The sequence below is a fragment of the Podarcis bocagei genome (genome assembly GCF_964188305.1).
Source record: "Podarcis bocagei genome assembly, chromosome: 14".
Taxonomy (NCBI): domain Eukaryota; kingdom Metazoa; phylum Chordata; class Lepidosauria; order Squamata; family Lacertidae; genus Podarcis; species Podarcis bocagei.
This window is the reverse complement of record NC_138139.1, coordinates 35,163,277-35,182,497: the sequence shown is the minus strand read 5'-3', so window position 1 is coordinate 35,182,497 and position 19,221 is coordinate 35,163,277. Positions and strand designations below refer to the sequence as shown.

The following is a 19,221-nucleotide window of genomic DNA, read 5'->3' as shown; positions in this document are numbered from 1 at the left end:
ATCAGCAGATAAAACCAGCAACAGAAAGAAATGGACAACAATGCCTGGAAACATTTGCCTGGGATGTAAAAGCTGATAGCATTGGTGACGGCCACCCTGGGGAGAGCATTCTGCAAGTGGGAGACCACTATGAAAAAGGCTCTCTCCCATGTTGCTGCTCTCTGTACCTCTGACAGAGTGAACACTCAGAGGAGGGCATGTGATGACAACTTCTGGGATCAGATAAGCTCATACTGGAAGAAACATTACTAGCTTCTAGCCATCCTTACTATACTACCTCTACAGCTGGAGGCAGCTTGACTCTGAATTAGGGATGGGGAGGAATTTAGTTCAGTTTGCATCAAAATGTGAATTTACCCATTTAGTATTTTCCAAAACAATATGCAAACCGAAACACATGCTGTGAAATTTGCACTTGTCTGAATTTTGCAATTCAGTTCTCTAGCTCAGTAATGTGTACACAAATGCATATACTGGGGTAGAGTTTGCATTAATACCTAAAAGGCAAACGGGTTGGTGGGTTACCTTTAGAAAGTGATTATAATGCTTGCAGAAATCATCTCACCCTAACGACAACCCAACCTTGAATAAAAATATTTGATGTGAATGCAACTTTAAAATGAACATGCTACCATTGAAATCTTATAATCTTGACCTGGCCACTGTTTTGCTACACAGCAACAGGGAGAGTAACTTTGCCGTATGCTTTTATGCCTTTTGCACCTCCCACTGCAAAAATTGAGCTAACAATATTTACCATTCTCAGGTGTGGTGGTGGTGATTAATCTGCAAAGTGTTTTGAAAATACCGTATAATTAAAACTCCAAACCCTCTGGAGAAAAAGCTGGAGGGACTGAACATTTCTTGCCCCGGGGCAGGCCCAGATCTTGTACCATATGTTGTTAGCTCCTGTCCAAATGTTCCTCCAACTTCCTAGAGTGATTAGTTACTTTTAATCATTCTAGCAGCCGTGCCGCCATGCAGCTGCAGGGGTCTCTCTCCTGCAGGTTCTCTCTCTCTTGCTGCCCATCGCCACCTCTGCATTGATTGCCGTCTCTGAGACACCAGTCTTTAGAGCTAATAAATCACACGTTTGGTTCCCAAATCAGGACATGAGACACAGGGGGATGCAAATTGCCAGATGCTGAAGTTGACTGTTGATATCTGTCTGGCTCAGCACTGGCGACTCTGAAAATTGGCACAGCACAGCAGCTCCTCTTGAAACTCTAGGCCAGAGGTTTTCAAAGTTTCTACCTTCAAAGAGCACTCTCCATATTGATTTCGTCTTCCTTGGAAACACAGCGTTGCATACAGAGCTCTGAGCTATGTTTTAGAGGACATCTTTGATTCCTTCAGAGCTCTGATCAGGCCTGTTGAGGAAACCTTCATTACCCCAATGGAGGAAACGTGTTTGACCTAGAACACACTTATCACTCTCCTGACAATAAGCACTGAAGTTCAATGGTCATAAGAAGCTGATAAGTGAGTCAGATCATTGGTCCATCTGGCTCAGTGCTGTCTACACTGACTGGCAGCAGTTCTCTAGTGTTTCAGGCAGGAGGTCACCCTCAGCCCAACTTGGAGTTGCTGGGGACCGAATTAGGAATGTTCTGCATGTAAAGCTCATGTTCTACCACTGAGCTACAGTGGTACCTCGGGTTAAGTACTTAATTCGTTCTTAACCTGAAACTCTTCTTAACCTGAAGCACCACTTTAGCTAATGGGGCCTCCTGCTGCTGCTGCACCGCCGCTGCACGATTTCTGTTCTCATCCTGAAGCAAAGTTCTTAACCTGAGGTAATATTTCTGGGTTAGCAGAGTCTGTATCCTGAAACGTATGTAACCTGAAGCGTATGTAACCCGAGGTACCACTGTATAACTCTTACCTTTTTCTCTAACAGTCTCCTTTTACTCTATTTTATTTTAGCTTATGTTTGCTCATTGACTATGACTATATATATGACTATGACTATATTCTATGGGGCAAGACTATGACTATATTCTATGACTAAACCCAAAACTTTTGTGTAGATGAAGGGAACACAGTGGATGTAGCCTACCTTGATTTCAGCAAGGCATTTGACAAGGTGCCCCATGATATTCTTGTAAAGAAGCTGGTAAAATGCGGTCTTGACTATGCTACCACTCAGTGGATTTGTAACTGGCTGACTGACCGAACCCAAAGGGTGCTCATCAATGGTTCCTCTTCATCCTGGAGAAGAGTGACTAGTGGGGTGCCACAGGGTTCTGTCTTGGGCCCGGTCTTATTCAGCATCTTTATCAACGACTTGGAGGATGGACTCAAGGGCATCCTGATCAAATTTGCAGATGACACCAAACTGGGAGAGGTGGCTAACACCCCAGAGGACAGGATCACACTTCAAAACGACCTTGACAGATTAGAGAACTGGGCAAAAACAAACAAGATGAATTTTAACAGGGAGAAATGTAAAGTATTGCACTTGGGCAAAAAAAATGAGAGGCACAAATACAAGATGGGTGACACCTGGCTTGAGAGCAGTACATGTGAAAAGGATCTAGGAGTCTTGGTTGACCACAAACTTGACATGAGCCAACAGTGTGACGCGGCAGCTAAAAAAGCCAATGCAATTCTGGGCTGCATCAATAGGAGTATAGCATCTAGATCAAGGGAAGTAATAGTGCCACTGTATTCTGCTCTGGTCAGACCTCACCTGGAGTACTGTGTCCAGTTCTGGGCACCACAATTCAAGAAGGACACTGACAAACTGGAACGTGTCCAGAGGAGGGCAACCAAAATGGTCAAAGACCTGGAAACGATGCCTTATGAGGAACAGCTAAGGGAGCTGGGCATGTTTAGCCTGGAGAAGAGGAGGTTAAGGGGTGATATGATAGCCATGTTCAAATATATAAAAGAATGTCACATAGAGGAGGGAGAAAGGTTGTTTTCTGCTGCTCCAGAGAAGCGGACACGGAGCAATGGATCCAAACTACAAGAAAGAAGATTCCACCTGAACATTAGGAAGAACTTCCTGACAGTAAGAGCTGTTCGACAGTGGAATTTGCTGCCAAGGAGTGTGGTGGAGTCTCCTACTTTGGAGGTCTTTAAGCAGAGGCTTGACAACCATATGTCAGGAGTGCTCTGATGGTGTTTCCTGCTTGGCAGGGGGTTGGACTCGATGGCCCTTGTGGTCTCTTCCAACTCTATGATTCTATCATTCTATCATTCTATGATTCTATCATTCTATGATTCTATCATTCTATGACTAAACCCAAGACTTTTGTGTGTGTGACAATACTCAGCAGTACAGAGTATGTATGTATGTATGTATGTATGTATGTATGTATGTATGTATGTATGTATTTTTATTAGATTTATATACCACCCTTCATCAATAGTTCTCTCAGGGCAGTTCACAAGATAAAAATAAATGCATAAACAAGCAGAATAGCAGAACAATCCCCCCCTCAATCCCACAAACACATTTTGAAAGGCTGCAGAATATTAATCAGCCCAAGGCCCAGTTTAATGTTTTCGCCTAGCACCTAAAATATATATAATGAAGATGCCAGACGAACATGCCTGAGGCGAGTGTTCCAGAAACAGGGAGCCACTGAAGAAAAGACCCAGTTTCTTGTTTCCACCTCCCAGACCTCATGTGGAGGAGGCACATGGAGAAGCGCCAACACATCTGTGTTCTTCTGCTTGTGGCAGCCAATTTGTGCTAACACCCATGGTACGTTGATCAATAATTTTTTTACATTAAAGCACTGTCCAACATTGGTAATTTGATACACATTGCACCAAAATGTGTATTTCTCCCCTCCCCCCCCCACAAAAAGTTGCAAAGTATGGAACTGTAAGAAGAAATAAGAAGCCAAGAGGCTGGGTTTAATTAGGGGCTCAATATACACAACCCTGGCTCTGGCCTTGGGACGATGGTAACGTCACAGCAGGATGAGTCATAATGGGTACTCTCATTCTCAGAGAGCTGGTCGTTGCCTTGTGTCTCTTGTTTAGGAATGAATGAATGAATGTTCCAGTCACAACCATCACATAGATCACAGAGAATTAGACAATCCTAGAGCCATGGGACCCTCAGAAATACGACAGGACCCCTCCTCCAAGGGTGGTGGGCCCAATGTGCTTGCTGCAACCCTTAAGTGTTAAATTTGTTTGCTTTTCCCACCCCCCCCCACCCCATATGGTAATTACTACCTTAAATAATGAGCCCAGGTGAACATATAACAGAGAGACACCTTTCTGGAATGCCTTGTTTTCCTTTGAGAATTAAAATATCACAGCAGTACCATACCTTTTAGAAGAGTTTTAAAATGACATTTAAACAGGACTTTAACAGGTCTCCATGCTCATGGTGAAAGGTACATTCTGTGAGCCATTCTACAATGGCTGTCCAAAGTGGTTTGTAAGACCATTTTGTAAACCTTATATGTCAAGAAGCCCGAGTGTTCTGTTTGTGCTGTGGGAGTTATTTAAAATGCCATCAGCTCTTCTTGCAGTCTTTTTAAAATTAATGTGTAGAACTAAGCAAATGCTATTGACAGTGGTCCCATTCTTGGAATCTTTACAAGCTTCTGGAGACCATGTTATTCACCATTATGGATGAGAGAGAAAAATCGATTGAGTACACATCAAACCTTTAACATTCACACATCTCCAAATTTTGCAATGCAATTCCTACAGCCGATTAATGTGTACAAAAACACACTAGGGTAAAGTGTGCATAGAAGATGCATGTTTTAGTGAAGACAACATAAACAAATGCATTTTTGTTCTGCAAAAATGTATATAAATTAGGGAAAATGCATACAAACTTGTGTATATTAGGATAAATTCGCAGTAAAAAGCTGATGAGAAACTGAAAGAAACAAAAAATGACAGATTTGCCAATCCTCCCCCTCAGAATAACAATAAAGTATTTTGTCCTCTTCAACCACTGGGAAAGGGCTGTAGCTGTGATGACTAGTGGCCATAGGGACTGGTAGGGCTGAAGGCAGGGAGACCAATAATAGGTGGAACCAGAACCAATGCAGATTAACAAAAAGGAACTTACTGACAGCTCTAATCAGCTGATTGGCCCTGTCAGTGAGTCCTGCTTACAAATAAACAATTTGGAGTTTGCTTTTAGCTCCTTAACTGTGTCTTCATAGCCACTCCCTTACCTGCCTCAAAACTGATATCACATATGGCATCAGATGTGGGGCAGATGAATGTGGTTGGGGGGGGGGGGGACATCCTACCAAACCAAATTGCCATCAATTTCAGACCTGATTAGGCTCAAGGACTAGGTGGGAAAGTAACAGTCTATATCCCTCTTTAGGTAGTAGAAAATTGGCTCCCTCAGATTGTACATTTGAACGCTTTAGTGTTAATTAAAACAAACTTAAGGTGGGGTGGTGGTAGGGGGATCTTGAAAATATGGTCAATTGATAGCTAACAGAAGTGGTTTACAGATCTAAGAAAGCCCCCCCCCATTTACAATAACTGAGAAGATTTGGCATTTTAGTATTCTCAGAGAGCTGCCTTGTCTGTCTGATTAAAATTTCACTTGGCCTTTCTGACCATATTAAAAGGAAGCTATTTGCGCCCACAGCTGTTCTGTAGACAGCAGCAGCATGTTACATTTCAGGGGGTTTATTGAGTCTGTCAACGTTTCAAGTACCAAAGTGTTTGAGAAGTGCAATTTCAGCCATTCTGCCTTGATGGAGTCAATGGGGTTAATGGTGGAACTGGAAATAATTACTTGGCAACACACAAGCAGCACAGGACTTGTGAAAGTTTTCTAAACTTGTGTGTGGCATTTATGTTTGTGTGTGTGTGTGTGTGCATGCATGTATGCGCACACATGTTTGTGTCAGTCTGTTGCTTTGTTTTCTTCAAAGCAATTCAGTTCCCACCACTACTGTTTTTGAAGACACCTGAGCAAAGAAGCCGTACAGCCTAGATCATACCATAGTTAGTCTTTGATGAAGGAACAAATGGTTTTGGATGCATGTCTGGGTCTGATTCCAAAACCAAACTTTATCAGTATGACTGCAGAATGAACACACTCACAAACAGTATTCTACTACTGTGTCCAATCAGTGCAAGAACTGTCACTAGTGCAATTTGACTTTCACCTTTCCACCACCCTTCTCAAATTTGTTCTGGAGCTTCTGGGAGGAACCTCCAGAAAATATGGGGAGGAGGGGACACAGTAGGAGGTGAGGGGGGCAAGTCCTACTAAGCAAACTGAAATCCTTGTTTTGATGTTTCATTATACTTAGTGCTACTTTGAAGACAACCTATTGTGTGGGAGTATATCCCAGCAGAAATTGGATGGGGGAACTAGGAGAGAAGCAGTAAGTTAGTAACATAAGAAAATAAGATGCTATTTTTTCTTAAGGGTAAAGACAGTCTACTGCAGGTTGAATAATTACAATATTTCAGGAATTCGGAGCTCAACAGTTGAACTGGTTCATGCAGGGCCTGTGAAGGAGTGAATTCATGATGGCATACTTCAAGGTGTCTGGGACCACTCTATGTACATTCAGCCATTGAGAATATTGCGTTAGTTTACCTAGTTATAATGCTAGCACTTCTGCCCCAGTTTATTTCATAAAATTTATACACAGCTTGGTTGGAAACAAAAAACTCTAAGCAGTTTGCAAAAGAGAAAGCTGTAAAATCAAGACAAAATTACAACCCTACTTTAAACATACATAGGTAAACATACTAAAACAGATTAAAAGTACCTCAACTTTCTAAGTATCTCATGTTCCTTTTATACTGCATTGCCTGTTGCATTATGGAACTGTAGCTTTTCGACTGATATACGGCCATGTCACACTGACATTTCACTCACATCTGTGGGTGTGGTGCGACATAGTAGCAAACAACATAAGACATGTCACCATCCTTTATGTGCATGAGGGCTTCTGTTCCCCACGATTCACCTGTGAAAATAGCAGGAGAAAACTGTACACTTAAATACCATCACAATTTTTTTTCTTCACATGAGCGGCAAAGGCATGATCCCTGTGGACTCCATTAATTATTTGAACTGTGACACATTAACAAAGTCATAGTTGTTACTGACAACGTTAGGAGAGAATGTGGGAGGAAACAGACTCAAAACAATCACATTACATTTTACTGCAACTGTAAATATAATTCAATAGTTTCCTAATTTTCTGCCATAAAAATATGGGCATCGTTACAGGTCATAATTGAGAGACTGAGGCTGCCTCACTTTTCTAAGCATCCAAATGAGTAATTTGGCAGACGCTACTCCAGTGTATCATTTTCACAATTAAAATGGAAATGAATTCAGTGCCCCATAAAGTTACTAAACACAGTATATATTATTAACCAATCCCTTAATTGTAATCATTTTATGATTTCTTAGATTACTAAAGCATGTAATCTATTCTGAGCAATTTTGAATATGGGGGAAGAGGGGGAAACTTTTTCCTTTTCTATCTTTTTACAAGTGAATGTTCGTAATTACTTTTCTGTAGTAAATTATTCAGATTATCATTTTACTTATTAAATACAATTATATCCACATTCATTCCTATTCTGAGAATTACAGAAATATTTAAATGGCACTGATTCGTTAAATGCTCCAGGTTGGCAGTGTTCTGGAATTTCATTCTAACACACTCATTAGCACTGGCAACTTCCTTTGGGAAAGAAGGAATAATCAGCATGGGTTTACTTTCTAAAGAAATAATAAGAATCCATGCCTCCAATCTGTGCCCATAGTGGTGGCAGGGATCACTTTTGTTCAAGTTAAGAGAAGGAGGAACTTCCAGTAATTTCAGGAAGGGTGCAGGCGAAAAGAAAGCTAGACCACAGGGGGGAAATACACCAATCTTTCAATCTATCGATCTCTATATCAAGGTCAATGACCATTATTCAAAAAGAAACCTTGCACAGAAATATAAAATAATAGTTTTAGGCTTGTTCACAGCACTGAAACTGCCTTCATCACCCTTATTGATGAGTACAACCCTGCTCATTCTCCTTGATCTCTTGGTGGCTTTTCATACTGTTGATCACAGTATTCTTCTGAGGCATCTGAGGGAGGTGTGGACTGGGGGTATGGTACTTCATTGGTTCCTCTATTACCTCCAGAAAGCAGACATGAGAGGCTTTTGTTCAGCACCATGAGAGTTGTCCTGTGGTGTCCCACAGACTTCCATCTTGTCCCCCATGCTATTTAACATCTGTGTGAAGCCTCTGGGAGCTGTCATCAGGAGGTTTGGAGTGAAGTGTCATCCATATTCAGATGACACCCAACTCTATCTCTCTGTTCCATCTTAATCAGGAGAGGCAGTTGAGGTGTTCAGCCAATGCTTGGAGGCAGTGATGGGTTGGATGCAGGCCAATAAATGGAAGCTAAATCCTGAGAAGACAGAGGTGTTATGTGTCCTAGGTTCCCATGTCTGGGAGGTGGGGAGATGGCCTGACCTGGATAGAGTTGAACACAAACCTAGGCCGCAATCTTGACATCACTTACCTGGGAGTAGGTCTCTGCTGTTAAATGCAGTATGGCTTTGAATGCCAGTTGCTGGAAAACACAGGAAGGAAGATTGCTTTTGTGGCCAGGTGTTGCTTTTGAGCTTCCCATAGACATCTCCTTGGGCACTGTGAGACCAGGATGTTGGACTAGGTGGGCCACTGGCCGGATCCTTCAGTCTTCTCGTAAGTTCATTAAAATCAATAGGACATCTGAGTAGACAGAGTTAGAATACAGCTTGCTACTACACAGAACTCTCACAGTACCATGTGACATTATACATTAAAGTAAGGTGAATGAGTAAGCCCCCTCTCTAAAACTTTCTTAAACTTTGCTCTCCACCTGCAAAAGATGCGGAAAACTGCTCTCTGATTTGCAAAGGATTGGATGGCCCTACATAATTGGGGAGCAGCTTTCAGCCCAGCACTAATGCAGTTTTCCCCTGCCCTTACTTCTGCCTTGCCAGCTAAAGTCAGCCAGGGATATTTGGATAAGGCAGGAGAACCACCAGTGTATTTCTCTCTCTCTCTCTCTCTCTCTCTCTCTCTCTCTCTCTCTCTCTCTCACACACACACACACACACACACACACACACACATATGCAATCAGATTGCACTGCAAATCCTTCCCTTGAGTCATTCCTAAATAGGTGTGACTATAAAGAATGTCTGGTTTCTTGTCATCAGTGGCTATGAGCCACCATGACTATGTCCTACCCCCACTGCTGGAAGCATTATGCATCTAAATACCAGAAATGGGAAGAGTGCTGTTGCACTCATGGCTTGTTTGCAAGCTTCCCATAGGCATATGGTTAGTCACTGTGAGAACAATGTGCTGGACTAGACACTGTGTTCTTTTCTGAATATGCTTCTTAGCCCTATAAATCAGTCAAACGCATTTCAGAGCAACATGAAAATATTCCCTGGCTCATTACTTTATGTATTTGTTTATTAATTTATAAAAGACACCTAACTGCAGCCTATCCAGGTCATCTGAAACAATATGCAAGTGATTTCCCTCCCCAAATTGATGGAACCATCCACTTGCTTAATCCTGTGCCATGTGCAATTGTCATCTCCCCCCTCTTTGTGCACCCCTTCCTTTAGGTCAGAGATCCACACTGAGGAAAATGAGTTCCTAGTATGAATTCTGTTAGGGTTGATTTCTCTCTCTGTGCAGTCCATAGAGAAGCCAGAGAAGCGCTTGTGCCATCTGAGATCTGCAGACATAATTCAGATAAAGAGGACAAGGAGACCCACCCCCCAAAAAAATATATCAAGGGGCATTTTGAAGGAAGTTGGGATCTGGAAAATTGCACTGTAAGGGAGAAATTCACTGGATATGAAGGAAGGAAATATGTGGTACCATATGAGAAATGAAGAGATAAATAAGATAGTTCTGCTATAACACAGAAATTGAAATGATCTTTGCCCTTATGAAACATGGATAGAGAAACCAGTTGAAGCTCTCTGAGCAGATAACCCGTGAAATAAAATTTCATGAATGGTAATATTGTCACAAGCTTCAGAAAATAAGGCTGACCTATTTTGTAGCTTGCTAACTTAATTAGCCTTTCCGTATTTTTAGGAGGTGAGATTATTAGCTATAATTGTGTTTAGTGTTATGATTATTTTCTTCTTCTTTTATTGTTTATGAACCTGGTGTGTGCTGGGTTGTCACCAGTAATGTAGTAGAAATTTCAAAAGTTCAGGGTCCCTTCATGATAGTCATGGTCACAACCACACCCCTGACAGCCGTGGCTCCTTCCATTATTATACAATAATTTTATAATCATACAATAGTAATAATTAGGGATTATCACAACAAATGCAATGTGTTGCCTTTCAACTAGATCCACCATTTCCTGTGCACATATGTACATGGTCAAATGATTTGGAGTGTTCTAATACCATCTTTCAGAGTGAGTAAAGTTGTATTTCCCTTGAACTTCCATTGTGCATAACAGAACTCGCACACCTTTCTCTTGAAACCAAAGCCCCTTGTGTTTTTCATGTTCCTAAATGCTGAGCTTTGGAGCATACTGAACAACTTCTTGGTGTTCTTCCTGCATGCCTTCTCCAGTGGCCCTAGAAGTCAATCATCTCCTTTCACACCAATTGGCTCCAATGAGCACATCAATTTCCATTCCAACCTGTGTCCATCACATGCAACACTGTTTCCCTTACACTGCAAGTTCAGCTTCTGGCAGAAAAAAACGCTATGTACTTTGTTTCTCTGCCTGCCATGGCAAATTTTGTGATTAATTATATTATCATTAAATTATTCCTCACCACTCATTTTGATGCAGAAGGACACAGTGCAAACGGTATTGACGCATTGATATGTATTGTTTTTTAACTGAAAACAACAAGACTGAGTACTGACTGTATCTGCTGGATTGATTTCCATTCTGGACCAGACACCAGCAATTTCTTTCCCTGGTTTTGTTGGAATGTAACTCATTAATCCTGATTCGGGCTGGACTTTGCTTCAAACAGAGGATGCCTTCATATGTCCTCAGTAAAGCGGGAAACAGGACCATTCTGTTGCGGCTGTAATATACTGAGGCAGATGGATCAGTGGTCTGATTTGATGTTGTAAAGGACTATAGCTCAGTGACAAGAGCATCTGCTCTGAATGCAGAAAGTCCTGGTACAGTTACCAGCATCTTAAGGTAGGGCTGGGAGAGACTCCCTGCTTAAAACCTTGGAGAACTGAGCTCCTGCTCAGTGCAGATGTTACTGAGCTTAGATAGGCCAATCCAACACAGTATCAGGCAACTTCCTACGTCCTTGCGAAACTGCATTTCCCTTGGTGTTTTTGCTTGTAGATTTGGGGAGCTGTTTACAACACCCCCAGTGAAACCTGCAGCTGTACTGCTTGAACATGAAACACCCAAAGCATCAGAATGCACATGCAAAAGAGCTGGAGTCTGTTAACCGCAAATACCAGCAGCAGCCACTGCCGCACACAGCATTTACCTGCTAGCTCAATTTGCTTGGAACAATCTTGAAACATTTAGCTCTACAAGCTTTGCTGGCACTGCCAGTCTTGTTCACAAAATAGAACAAATGGGGCAGCGGGGTGGGGGGAACTCTTCCATGAAGAGGGAAAGCTTTATCCATTCTTGATTAGTTTTCTCTAGAGGATTAAGCTAGGGAAAGTAACTGCATTATGCAGGGGAACAAAGGAACCCAGCAGATCCTTCCCACCCACCCCCCTCAAAAAAAAGAAGAGGTTATTGGGACAGGGTGGGAGGGAAGCGGGGAATAAGGCATTAAGCTGCAGAGAGGAGTTAAGCCATTTCCCCATTTACATGGTTAGTTTCACAAATGCCTGACTCATTGGACACAACCAAAATTGCAAAATTAGTATCTTGGCACCCTTTCTTGTGCTCTCCCTGCTCACTTTCTACCTCTGTCTCATGTGCTACAATTCAAACCTGCTTCAAGACTCCCAGGTTAGGTCCCTTCCCTCCCTGCTCTCTTCTCTCTGCCTCCACACGGTCTCCCTCCCCATCTTTGCCAAGCACATTACCTTTTATTTTTCAGTGTTAAAGTGTATCAGGTACCCCTTAGGCTATGGGAGAGTTACCTCCCCATGATAGGAGCTAACAGGGCATATCAATTGTTCATGATTTCCTATTCTCCTGCAAATTGGGAGAGGCAGTGGAGTCGCTGGCGTGTAAATCCTGTGGAGTCAGCACTTTGCTTCCCATTCCCAGTCTTCAGCTCAATGCTGTGCATGTTTGGGTAATTAATGACGGGAAGGTCTTCTCTCTCTCTCTCTCTCTCTCTCTCTCTCTCTCTCTCTCTCTCTCTCTTTGCTCTTCATTCTGAACTACCGTTTAGCAGCCTGTCAAAAGCTGATCTAATGAACATGTCACACACACACTTTGATGTGCTTCCTCCGTTTTTGACATTAAATATCAACACACACATGCAAAAGGGGGGGCATTTTAATCTATCACCCTTACAAATATCCCCATCACACATTTCGGACTTGCAAAGTTATGGAGAGTTGGGGAAAATGGCAACAATGAAAACTTAAGGCCGCCACCCCCATTTTCTTGTTACCTGTACAGCCTTTTAAAGTTTTCAGGTTCTGTTTCTCCTTGAAAATCAGTGTGGTTCTTAGCATCAAAGGTTTTGGAGGGAGATGATTTCTGCAAAGTTAACCTCTTTCTGTCTAGCTCCCTGCAAGCTTAAGGTCTCCTGCCAGCTAATTTCATGCAAGGTGTAGATATGATTAGCTCAATCGCTGTAATTGCCTCGATGTGGTGGTGTGATTAATTTGTGGGAAATCATGAAGCTTTCCAGTTCAGGTTTAAGCCCGTATGTTCTCATTAGGGTTTCCCAAGGGGGGAAAAATACGCTCTCTGCAGAAAAAAGGAAGAAGGAACTGTATGCTTTCAAAATATCTCCATCTTTTTGTTGGAATGATCAGCAAAATAGCAGGGGGAAAACATTAATTTCTAGGGACATAGATACTGAAAACTGAGACATAACAACAACAGCAGCAACAACAAACAAGCAAACAATGAAACAGAAAGATAAGATTTTTCAGGCAAGGAAAACAAAATGTGATCACAAAGCTTTGCTATTAACATAATTTGTGTCTCCTTTCACACTCCAGGATTTACAGTAGCATTTCTGACAAAGATTAAAAGTCATGTCTATGAATAATGCAGACATAGGTATATACACTCATATTTTATACATTCAGATATTGAAATATATGCACTCTCCTTTTGTATATACAGCTTGTGTGTGACGTACATAGTGCACACACACAAACAAACAAACAGGATATGCCATGTATTATCCACTTCCTGAGCGCTGCAGTTAAGTTTTAAAGACTTCTTTCCAAAGGACCTAGTCTAAATCATGCAATTGTATGTTTTTAACCAGTCATATAAACAGCAAAAAGAACATATGCAGTATAACCACGGTGCAAAGCAATAAAATGCTCCTGTATTTAAATTATGACTCAGTGTGTGAATAGTTGCTGTAAATGCTCCACCTTACCTTTTTGACCTTATTTTATTCAGTTGCCATCTTTTGGGGCTTCCCCCCAGAATGACTCTGGCTGCTATATTTTCATCTAGAACATTTGTAGAGCCATCTCCTCTCCTCTCTCACTCTCTCTTTCTTGATGTCTCTCTCTTTCTCCAACCCCCCTTTCTTAACCCCCCCCCCCTTTCCATTAACCCTGTACCTTGTTGACTCACATCACACTCAGGCTGGTGGGAGCTTGGGAGAAGAGGGGAGGCAGGACCACCACTGCATCATAAGCTCTCCAAGCTCAGTACAGAAGACAGGTGGCAATTCCATTTCCATGTCTCTGAGAGTCTCCAGGCTTCAGAATCAGACACAAATCTCCATTTTGTTACGCTCTACACACACACACACACACACACACACACACACACACACACACACACTTTATTACACACTAAGAGCTGAGGGGTTTTTCTCTGTCTTTATCCACTGTGGATATCCAAAGTTTAGCCACATGATGCCTTCAGTTATTATTAAGAGAGGATGCTAGATGTGTTAATTAAACCATCAAGTAGCCTTGCCCTGTGCACAAAGCTTTATGCTTTGATTAAGTGTATTTAAACAAACAACAAAACCAACCCAGTGCTAGATAGGTAGCCCTCAGAGCACTTTTTGTTGTGTATAAACATGTGGATGCTGACCCAAAAGCTATCCCCTTGTTGATATATTTCCTTTTCCTTTTTGAGGTGTTGGTGCCTCTGCCCTATTACAATATTGTCATGTGCGCTCCTTCACCAGCTTCAGATAATGATATGCGTCAGGACAGGGCTCACCAATGTGAGGCCCACAGGCACCTGTGGGCCCACTGGTATCTTCTAAGGTGCCCATGGAAGGTTTCAGTAAATACCCCCTCCCCTCAAAAAAGAGATACACAATAGACTATTGGTTCTTCCTGTTCAGTACCTCTTTGCACGGGCACAGCCTCTCCTGCACTGAACACGACCCCTTTCAAAAATGATGAAATTTCACTATATGCCAAGATACAATACCCACCCTCCTTTCTATCTGCAAAGTGGAGAGATGCAAGGATGCAAGGAGCTTCTGCCTGTGAGTGAGTGAGCATTTGTTTCACTTGTAGGTGCCTTTCTGCTTGCTGATGGTGCAGCTGATGGTAGGAGCATGTCTGCACCTTTTGTGCCCTTGGTTTGTACCCAACACTAGTCCTAGATCCATTGCAGTTGATGGGCATGACTACCCTAGATTCACTCATTTCAATGGGTCTATTCTCAGTAGAATTTATTTGGCTACACCCTTTGTCTCTTTTTGTGCTTTTAGGGGGAGGGTTTTCCCCCTCAGTCCCTCCTCTGCATGGAATTAAGGAGGCATTTTTGAGATGAGACAGAATTTTTTTAAAAAAATCTTTATTGAATTCAGGTTGTATGAAACAGGTGTTTCCCATTCATTAGGTCTTTGCTTACAATTTCTCTCTGCACTGGTTGCTGAGGTCAGACAGAGTGTTGCAGATAATGGCCCTGGCACTAAAGGGAGGTGGGAGGGTGGGGAACCACTATGTCATTGAATCTTCCTTATTTGAAGTTCAGCATTGTACCTATGAAATTTCTGAAATCTCCAGAATGCATATAACAGTCTGCACCAGAAGACGCTTAGATAGATTGTAGAGCAAAAACAAATTACTTTGAAACCAGCTTTTCTGTAACTTTAGAACAATGAATTTATCGTTGGTTAAGACTATTATGAGTGCAGCTTCATCTGTAATAAGCATCGTAATTCAGGGTTTTGCTTTGTTTCTTTGAAAGATGGGGGGAGAGCGAGAGCGAGGGAAAAATACACTGTAAATATTGCTATAAGAGTAATTTTGCAGCATAGTTTAATTATTTGGTTCAGTAATTATTTCAACACCAGAATCCTTCACAATCCAGTCCCTTTGACAACCTAAACAACTGTTTCATTAGTACTGAGAGCTAATTTACAAGAGTTTCAGAAATCTCAGGACTTCGATACATATGAGATTTACAGGCACTAATAAAATCCACAATCTCAGGCACATGAATTAACAGCTCATTAATATATTCAGGAGTTCTCATTTTCTCCATTGGTGGTGTTTCTGCTTTCAGATAGGCACCATCATTTGGACAATATGTTGATGATATCCAAGAAGAGCTTGGGGTGGGGGGTGTCTCCCCAATCTAAATCTGCAACCCTAATGCAAGAATGAAGAACCTGCCCTGCCCTATATATTGTTGAACTCCCAACTCCCGGCCAGGATGAACAGTGTCCCAAGTGTAATGGAAGTTCTAATCTAAGAACATCAGGAGAGCCACACCTGCTCTAATCAATACACTTCATGGTGGATATGGCTAAACTTTGGTCCTCCAGATGTGTGCATCCGCCATTCACCAGAACCTGTATAATGAAGGTGCCAGATGTACCTCTGTGGGGAGGGAGCTTCATTCTCTCTAGGGCCACCCCCTGAGCTTCTGAAGGTGGTTGAACAACCAAAAAGGCATTCTCTGCTTATCTTTACACCAAAGAGGGGCTGTAGTAGGGGAGGAGGTCATTCAGGTATTTTTGACCTGAGTCATTTAGGGCTTTAAACACGTAACTAACATGAGCAACCTGGAGTGGGCGCAGAAGCACTTTGGACCAATTTTAGTTTCCAAGTCCTCTTCAACGGCAACCCCCCATGAAACCTACTGCAACAATCCAGTTAATAGTGTTTGAGTCCACTCCTCCACTGAGCCATCATTCTCCATCTGCTGCTTTCTTCTCCTTCGAGCCACTTGTGCAGCTGTTGTTGACTCCAGACGGTGTACTAATTGTTTCTCCCCCAGCATGTGACATCCCCCCATCCTTTCTTCCCCCTTTCCCCAGGTTTATCACCTCCTCGTTGCTACAATTAGCAGGAGGAGTAGAACTGGGGGACCAGAAGAAGGAAGAGGAAGGAGTAATGGCAGGGGCACCCCCTTACCACAGCCACCCCCTCTGGATGATCTATGTATGTATGAATGGGATTCACATTTTTTATTTAATTGATTTATTTTTGGGGGGTGCAGTAGGGTACTGCTCCAAAACAATATTGTAATCTCTGGTGGCTGGTGCCCACCGGTTGGTTGGGGAGACCAACAGTAGGTGGTACCAGAATCGATGATAGGCAGAGCCAACTCATGCTAGTTTTGGCTCCATCCTCCTTCTTGTTGAGCTTGCACTAAGGAGGGGGTAGTTGACAGACAGCTCCACCCTCTGTACTAGATGCAATTAAGAAGGCAGGAGAAGGAAGGTTGCCTAAGGGCAGACTGATGTTAGTGGGACAGAGCCCCATTCACCCAAATGGGTCAGTCTCCACTGGTTGCATGGATGCACAAGGTGGGCACTTTGTGAATTAGAAGAGCTTGGGGTAGAAAGCCTTAGCTAGTACTCGAAAGGGGCATGAATGAGGTCAGACACACATGAACGGACAGCACACTGAGCTGGTCCACTGACAACAGTCACCCCACTATGCTGAGCTGTATGGCAGTACTACTGAAGTTCCTGTAATTATTTCTATATTTGCAAGGCACATATAAATTAGAATTTGCCAATTTAAGGTAACACCACTCCTTCATTTTTTGTCATCTTCTTGTTTTGGTATGGCACTGTTCTTCTTTTTTGCTAGTGCATAAATATGGTCACCACAGGCTGGTTATGGTTCTGCTTGGCTAACCCTAAAACTGGCTGAGCAAAGAAAATGGCACCCTTGCCTTTGTTCTTCTTGCATTGCACGGCTAATATCTGACAGGACTTGGCTTGGGGGCTTAATCTGTAGTGACCTGTGGGTCTGTTGTCACACCATCATTGATAATAATGCATCAACTTGAGGTAAGGATTCTTTTTTCATGGCCATCACCGAGCTGACCTGCTTGGAAAGCAACCTTTACAATCTTCCCTGGTCAGCTTCCAGGCACATCGGTCTTTATCTGTTGTGTTCCACTCTGACAAACATTTAAAGGTTTGCCCCTCATTAACTCTGATACCGTATTTGTTTCCGAACTCATAAATACCCACAACGTTTTCTTCTGAAATGGGAAGAACTATTGAGCTTTCAGTAACTTTGGGCTGTGAAGAGAGGAGGGGATGTGGTGCGTAATTGATTTCTTTGACGGTTTAATTAATTCCGGGGTACACAAGTATTGACTAATTCTTCGCCTATTCTCTCTCTCCCCCCACCCTCACCTTGCTGTTTTCAGCAATACTTTAAAGGTATTTAAAGTCCACATGGTGAGGGAATTGATTTTTTGAAGTGGGGCTTCTTTGCTTTCTCAGAAGAAGAAGAAGAAGAAGAGAAGAGTTTGGATTTGATATCCCGCCTTTCACTCCCCTTCAGGAGTCTCAAAGCGGCTAACAATCTCCTTTCCCTTCCTCCCCCACAACAAACACTCTGTGAGGTGAGTGGGGCTGAGAGACTTCAGAGAAGTGCGACTGGCCCAAGGTCACCCAGCAGCTGCATGTGGAGGAGCGGAGACGCAAACCCGGTTCCCCAGATTACGAGACTACCGCTCTTAACCACTACACCACACTGGCTCAGGATTTTCTTCCTTTTAAAGGAAGGGTTTTTTTTAAAGAAGGGTTTTTTGGGGGGCGGGGGGTTAGTGGTATATTTCTTGCCTTCTCTAAAAGCAAAACGATAGGCCTAGGCATCTGCTGTAGGGGTGGATTGGAAGAGGGCAGTTATTCCCCCACCCCCAGTGAAACACAATGTACCGATTCTTAGCTTTCATTAAAATAAAAAGATTCTAACCTTTGTAGAACCAGAGATACAAGGCAAAATGTACCGATGCTATTATTGTAATTGTTTTGTGAGAAACTGGCCCTCTCCTCACTGCCAGTGTTCTACTTTGCATTCAACTCTACATTCCTATGGACACCCATGTTTGGTTTTTTTAAAACATTATTTTCCTTTGGCAGGGAGAAATGAACCTTATTCTCATCAAATAATATATATGAATATCAAAATACAGTTGGGTATGATTTAATTTCTTAAGGAAATGTGAAGTTAACACAGCAAATGTTTATTTCACTCAGACTGTTATCTACTATTTGCTGGTATTGTCTGAAAGGCTGGTGGAAGAAGATTTTAAGATTTAGGTATTTTAGTTTTCTAGTTTCTCTAAGAAGCATGGCAGTAAATCTGAGCCACAGTGGTCCTCTGTGACTAGGCCTTTTGCAGAGAGAGATAGAATAAAATAATATTGGGGGGGATCTGCTTTTGTGCAAAGCAGCGCTGTAGTCTATGTGTGATCTGAAATTCAGGAAGGGATTCTGTCATAATTATTTAAAATATTTTACACCACTTATTTCCTTGCTCAGAACAACAAGAAACACCAGAACGTGTCTCTGTAATGTTCACATTTAACAGACATCCAGGCCATATGTAGATCTGCAGGAAATATACCTTGGTGTTGTTTTACAGATCAAAGTCTCTATTTCGGGTTTGTCAGAAACAGCTGCCCCTTGTGGTGAGCTTCATCACTGCAAGCTTTTCAGAGACGGTGTATTCAGAAGTGGGAATTACTCTTAGTTTTCCTGGGGCTTATTTCTGTCTTTCCACATTCTTTTTACATTGCATTACCTGTTGCATTATGGAACTATTTTGGCCGATATACCACCATGCTAAGTTTCATTCACAGCAGTGAACAACCGGGACGGGACGGGGGCACTCAG

The 19,221-nt window shown here is 42.4% G+C and overlaps 1 protein-coding gene across 29 annotated transcripts in view; it reads left to right on the top strand.

The window, feature by feature from the left end:
* RBFOX1 (RNA binding fox-1 homolog 1) overlaps positions 1-19,221 on the top strand; it is a 1,500,640-nt gene that overhangs the window by 886,694 nt on the left and 594,725 nt on the right. For 2 of the 29 annotated variants that reach the window (XM_081170151.1, XM_081170157.1), the window contains exon 2: positions 16,396-16,519. The exons of the other annotated variants lie outside the window; for them this stretch is intronic. In XM_081170151.1, coding sequence (XP_081026277.1) covers positions 16,396-16,519 — 124 coding nt within the window. The remainder of the gene's footprint in view (positions 1-16,395; positions 16,520-19,221) is intronic. 29 annotated transcript variants of the gene reach the window in all.